The sequence below is a fragment of the Impatiens glandulifera genome, chromosome 3 (assembly GCF_907164915.1).
Source record: "Impatiens glandulifera chromosome 3, dImpGla2.1, whole genome shotgun sequence".
Taxonomy (NCBI): domain Eukaryota; kingdom Viridiplantae; phylum Streptophyta; class Magnoliopsida; order Ericales; family Balsaminaceae; genus Impatiens; species Impatiens glandulifera.
In genome coordinates this window covers 61,825,168-61,831,650 of record NC_061864.1, presented here as the reverse complement: position 1 = coordinate 61,831,650, position 6,483 = coordinate 61,825,168, and the positions used below count along the sequence as shown (strand labels likewise).

Genomic DNA, 6,483 nt, shown 5'->3' with positions numbered 1-6,483 from the left:
CCAAGGAGAAATTTAGAGTTTTCTTTGGAACATGTCTCATGTCGACTAGGTTACGTCATGAACATTAATAATGCTAGTAAATGTATAGGTTATGTCATGAACATTAATAATGCTAGTAAATGTAGATAGAGGCGACCAAACTTGCGGGTACGAAATAATCAAGTATATCTCTATTATTTTGTGAGTGATCACTTAATTAAAGAGAAATCGTAAAATATTCTCCCTTATCAATCTTGCACACTGCTAACGTCATAAGATTACCTGACCTGATCTAAAAAATTGATAAATTCGAAGAATTTCATTAAGTACATATTAATTTTTAATATTTCACTTGTTTAATTTATATTTCACCATTGTTAAACATGAACGACTAATCATTTTGTAATATGGATCAACTATTTCTATCAAACAATTCTGATCACTTAAACTATCTTGTGAGGTGAATTCTAATCATAGAATTTGAATTAAAAATAATAATAATTTTCATTTAAATGTGAGAAGTAAAAGCCATAGTTATAAACAAGAATCAAGGGAGTGCATATTCAAAGTGAACAAGAAGGAACCCAAAAATTGTTACTATTTAAAAATAGGCTTAAATATTAAAATTAATTAGTTCAATTCAAAGTAAGAATACAAGTAGGAGAAGAAGATGTAAGAATACAAAAAAAAAAGTGACATAGTACAGTTGATTGATATCAAACTTACAAAAGAATATAACTATATATAAATAATACTTGTAAAATAAAATAAAAACACAATATATTATTGAGTGACTATTTTTCAGAAATTGGATATATATATTTGTGAAAAGAAATTAATTTTTTTGGTTGGTAAATTTCACCCCCCACCCCCAATTCATAACTTACATTTTATGAGCTTTGGTTAGTCCCATACCAAAGTTTCTTCTGGCAGATCAAAATCTTCTCATTTTCGACACCATATTCAGTATCTTCTTTACGACAACCCCATCGCATTCCCTTTGCAATCGTCGCAACCGCGTCCACATAATAGTTCGATTCCCTTATTATTGCGTACCCGTTTGGTCTCAATATCCTATCCATCTCAAGTAACACGTACTTCATCTCACATCTGAAATTTGAATTGACCGTTATATTCGATGAATCAATTAAACAAGAAATAATTGATTAGATTTACCTGTGGCTTTCGGTTGTGAAAAGGCTGTCGAGATGGAGAAGATCGTATGTTCGAGGATATGTCGAGAATGCTTCACACCTATTGAATAAACCAATTTCATAATTTAGTATATATGGTTTCAGTTCAAACAAACATATCATTATGAATGCAAATGAACCGAGCTTAGCTCTGAGTAGAAATATTTACCAGTCATGATAAGTTCCGATCAAGCCTCTGTCATAAACAACCGGGAGTGTATTTTCAGCATAAGAAGAAACAACGTTCATTACCCAAACTGGAGCATCAATCAAACCGGCAGCCAAACCACCATAAACCGTATTCATATCCATCACATTTCTAACCTTATCAGAAACAATAGCCGGTAGCAATTTCTTATAATGTTTCACCCTTGTCTTCCACTTACTAACATCATGTTTAAACATCCCGTCGCTTCCTCCACGAACGCCGGAAACACGTTGAGGCACTTCGTTCAATCGTTGAGGCCACTTAGGGATTGATTTCAACGCCAATTTATTCAGGTTAGGGTCCGGAACGACGACGCATGGCCTGAGCGGTGTGTACCAGGCTGCATCGGGTTCTGTTCCGTCGTCACAGGCAGGAGGGTATGCGTCGGGATCTGATAACTTTTTGTAACAGTTATTGTCCTTGGTTTTTTGCCAAACTGCAATGTCGTCTTTCTTATTGTATAATTTGAAACACATTGAAGTTAGAAGTTCTTGAAGCTTTTCGAAATCGGATTTCTGATCTTCAATTGTTGTGTTCCAGCCTTTCCATCTGACTTCGTAATTGATTGGTGGACCTGATAGAACCCAGAAACCTCCTGGACGAAGTATACGATGTATTTCTTGAAGGTAAACACCGCCTACAGAAAAGATCATTTTTTTTCGTTCAAACTCAATATTAAGTGTTTTCAAATAAGTCAAATTTATGTAATAAAGAAAAGTTACCGAATTCAGTCCATGGGATGAGACATCTAGAGCAATGAGCCATGTCAAATGAACTCGAAGGGAAAGGAAGTCTTTGGGTTGAGATAATGCCAAGAATTGCAGGTATACCACGTTCAAGTGCGAATTGAACTTGGGCTTCATGATTATCTCGAGGTGCAAGTGAAATTGTCAATATTCCACGTCCAAGCAAATCCCCTCCCCAACTTGCAACCTATTGATTATATACCCGCGTTATTTGGTACGAAAAATGTGATTGAAATGAATATAGACCAAGTAATAAACGAAGACAACTCACCCCACAGCCGGTATCAATGGCAGTTCTAACAGTCCCATCTTTCATTTCAGGAATCAGATCTTCCATCAAATCAACATACTTGCTAACTCCATGAGGAAACATTGTGCCACCACCAGGGAATAGAAATTTCTCACCTTCTTTCCTTAGCCAGTTTTGGTTTGATTTCTCTTTGTTTATCCAATTATAAGGAACATTCCTGTTTATTAAATACAATCCCAAAATTCAGTTCAATTCAATTAAATTCATCCCAAATTTTTACTATTAGTTCATATCATTCTTCCTTTGATTACCTGTACCAACATTCCAGCTTGCTCTGTGGCCATTTGATTGGCACTTTGTATCCATTTGGTGGAGGAACCAAGCATTCTCTTCTTTCGAATGCTGGAGGGCAATGTCGTTCCATAAATGTAAGACGATGCATTCCGTACTTCCTCCATCTCTGTGTGTATTCATATGCCAAACCGATGTTCAGTTCATAGCTTCATAGTTCATATACAAAGTATGATATCTCAATCCAGTTTATATTGGGATTATGATCCAGCTATACATGATTTTTACCAAACCCGAATGAAGAAATAATAAAACCAACATGACTAAAAATTTTGCTATTCCTTATTGGAATTGAGTCAGGAATTTCTTAAAAACACAGCTTTCAAATGTGTTCAATGTTCATTGAGCAAATTTATCCCATTTTTTTGGTTCTATCTCAATCCATTAAGAAATTGCTAAATGTATCATAATTTTATGTGATTGGGTTGAATATTTGACTGAATTAAACAAAAGGGGAGTCATTATTGACTGGATTTTGATTGTTAATCAAAATGAACAAAAAGATTAAGACAAGTAGAAAGAAAATTACCTTGGGATCAGTACAGGGAGTGTAGTCTTGATAATCAACAGGACATTCAGGGAAGGAAATTGGTTTAATCTGCAGGGAAGTAGAACCAGAACCAGAGCTGGAGCTGGAGCTAGAACTACTGGTAACAATTGCTTTATTTGAAGATTCAACAGTTTTTTGATCCACATTTTTAGCCATATATCTATCTTTCTCAGAACAGAATATCCCACCAAGATAGAACGAAAATCCACATAGCACAATGAACATAATAGACATTGGAACTACTCTGGAGCTCTTATCAAGATGAGTGATTGGTTTTCCATCTTTATGCTTCATTGTTTCTAAGTATGTCTGCAAACTGCAAACAGCAAACAGCTTAGAGAAATTAGATTGGAAAACTCCACAATATTATGTTATTTATCAATTGAACAAGCAAACAAAGGACTAACCAAAAGATCTAAAGTAAAAAATGTCAAGATTTGACAAAAGAAAACGATTTATGAGTCAAGATTATGCTGGAAAGTAAAGAAACAAAGAGATAGAAAGCAACCGCGCATCTGTCTACTTTCCACATGGTGTTGGGCCATGACCTTACTAAATTGCAAAATTAGGGTCCTACTGATTGAGAACCCCAAAAGTAAGAGAGAGAAAAGGATAAATACGCGTATTGCAATTTGAAGACAGAATAAGATATAGAGAGAGAGAAAAGGAGCAGTTACGCCTATAATCAAGGCAAGATCCAAGGAGGAAATGGAACAATCAGTGTAATCCAAAAATCAAAAGCCAAAAATGAGAATCCGAAGAGTCAAGAATAAAAAGAAGGCATCGCAAAAGTTTCCTTCCTCACGAAGCTAATGTCAGCATTAATTCCTCTAGAATCCATCACTTTTTCCACAATCCACTATGAACACATTAATGGCGGAAAATTACATCCAGAAAAAGCAAAACAATCAACGACCGAAAAGTTATTCAATCAAAATATGATAATAAACAGCTAATCAAGTAGAAGAAGACTAAATCATTTCGAGATCTATTAGTTTCAACTGCTCAAGCATTCATTCATTCATTCAATTTCTATTCATTCAAATCGAAGTGCAATTCCACAGTAGAAATGAACTCTAAAGCGAGAATTGACACGAAACAGAATGTTACGTAATGAACTTACATCGAAACAGAAGATTATGTATATGATTCCAAATCAATCCTGATGAACAGCAGCTAAACTACTGTATCCGCCTGAAAAGCAAATAAGCAAAACGCCAAACAATCAAATTAATATGATAAACAACTAATCAAGAGATCTACTAGTTTCAACTGCTCAAGCATTCATTCATTCAATCAATTTCAGTGCAATTCCATGGTAGAAATGAACTCTAAAGCGAGAATAAACATGAAACAGAATGTTACGTAGTGAACTTACAGAGAAACAGAAGATTTATGAATATGATTCCAAATTAAGCCAGATGAACAGCAGCAAATGCTTGAACATACAGATTAAACTACTGTATTCGTCTGAGATCTCTCTTTCTGCTGTCCTTCACTCTCGCAGAAGAGAGAGAAAGATAAGATGGAGGATTTCGGGGAAGAAAGATACAGATATCTCGACCTCAGATGAAGGAATGGATTTCAGTTGCAGATATAGCAAAAAAAAAATTACTGTAAATATTGATTATTAATATATATCACATGTAAACGACAACTATATAATATTATATTATATTATATTCAGCTAATAATCTTAAAATTAGTCACACTATCTGTTTCTTTTTTATATTACAACTTAGATCTAAATCAATTATGAAAAATTTTGGGGTCCATAAGTCTTTTGTTTTTAATCACATTTTATTATTTATTTCTATTGTTTTAACTATAACAATAATTAATATAAATATCTATAAATAATATTATTTCAAATTTAAAAATTTAATATATTTTTTCTTTATTAAAGTAAGGTAGCTAATTCAATTCAAAGTCAATTTACGTTATATTTTTTTACATTTAAGTTATCCTAATCAATTTTATAAATATTTAAAAACTAGAAAAAGAAAATTGATTCAAAATACACTTTTATATTAATAAAATAAATCAATTATTTTAATTATAGTGCATGATTTCTATTTTAACTTAGTATTTATAAGTTGACTGATTTATAACATAATTTATTACCTTAATTATTTAGATTTAGTTTAAATAAAGTAAAAAATAAAACATGTATTATAAAACAAAATTGAATATTGAATTTTAAATGTGGAATTTGATAACTTTATGAAATATTAAATTTTAATAAATCAAATAAAAATAATTAAATCTAAAATATTTTGATAATATATAATTACAATTTATATAACAATTTATATTAAGAAAAAAAGTATGTAAATTAATTTGATAAAATATTAAACTAATCTTTAAGTTAGTGTTTTATAAATGGATAGTATATAGTATAAGTGGTTCGATTCGATTTATTTGTACATCGAAATGTACAATTAACGGTTTGAGATTTAATCATCGAATTTCAATTTATTGGCCGATTCGAATTGGTTTACAAAAATAATATACTATACCTAATTTATTTTTTTGAAAAATGATTATTTAAATTTGTTTTGAAAAACAAATTATATATTGTGATTGAAGGGTTAAAAAATTAATTATTAAAAAAATGTTTAGATATAAACTATATAATCAAATTAGGTATATTTTCTAGTTATACCTAGGGCTTGCAAATGAGTAAACGTGAGTCGCTTAACTTTCACCTCGAGTCGACTCGTTTAATATTTAAGTTGAGCTCGAACTCATATAATATTTATTTCATGTCTTGTCGAGTTTTTCGAGTCTGATAATATATTTATTTATTAAATTAAATCTAAAATCTAAAACAATATTTCTATTCATTCTCTCTTTCAATGTTCATATATCATACCCACAATATAATATAATATAATATTATATTATATTATTACGCTTTGAGTGTAGATGGAGTTACAGTGATGGTGTCAAGTTAATTCTCCTTCATTTAAAAATAATAATAATAATAATATATTATATCATATTGTAAAAAAAAAATCAAAAATAAAAACTCTGATTTCCTTAATCCACTAGAATATATTATTTTATTGTTATAATATAATATATTTTGTATATATATTACAAATATATCTAAAGAATATATTATATTATAATAATAATAATAATATATTCTAACAAATATATCATATATTTGTAAGTATTTTATTTTTATAATTTTTTTCACT

General features: G+C 30.7%; 1 protein-coding gene across 1 annotated transcript; it reads right to left on the bottom strand.

Annotated features, from left to right (window-relative positions):
* Positions 1-553: 553 nt before the first annotated feature.
* Positions 554-4,855, bottom strand: LOC124930650 (probable methyltransferase PMT21). Its single transcript, XM_047470980.1, has 9 exons — positions 4,656-4,855; positions 4,401-4,471; positions 3,257-3,593; positions 2,688-2,836; positions 2,398-2,593; positions 2,103-2,313; positions 1,342-2,017; positions 1,156-1,233; positions 554-1,089 (listed from the first exon to the last, which is right to left on the bottom strand). The coding sequence occupies exons 3-9, from the start codon at positions 3,569-3,571 to the stop codon at positions 870-872; spliced, it is 1,845 nt and encodes a 614-aa protein (XP_047326936.1). The 5' UTR covers positions 3,572-3,593; positions 4,401-4,471; positions 4,656-4,855; the 3' UTR covers positions 554-869.
* Between the last annotated feature and the right edge of the window lie 1,628 nt (positions 4,856-6,483).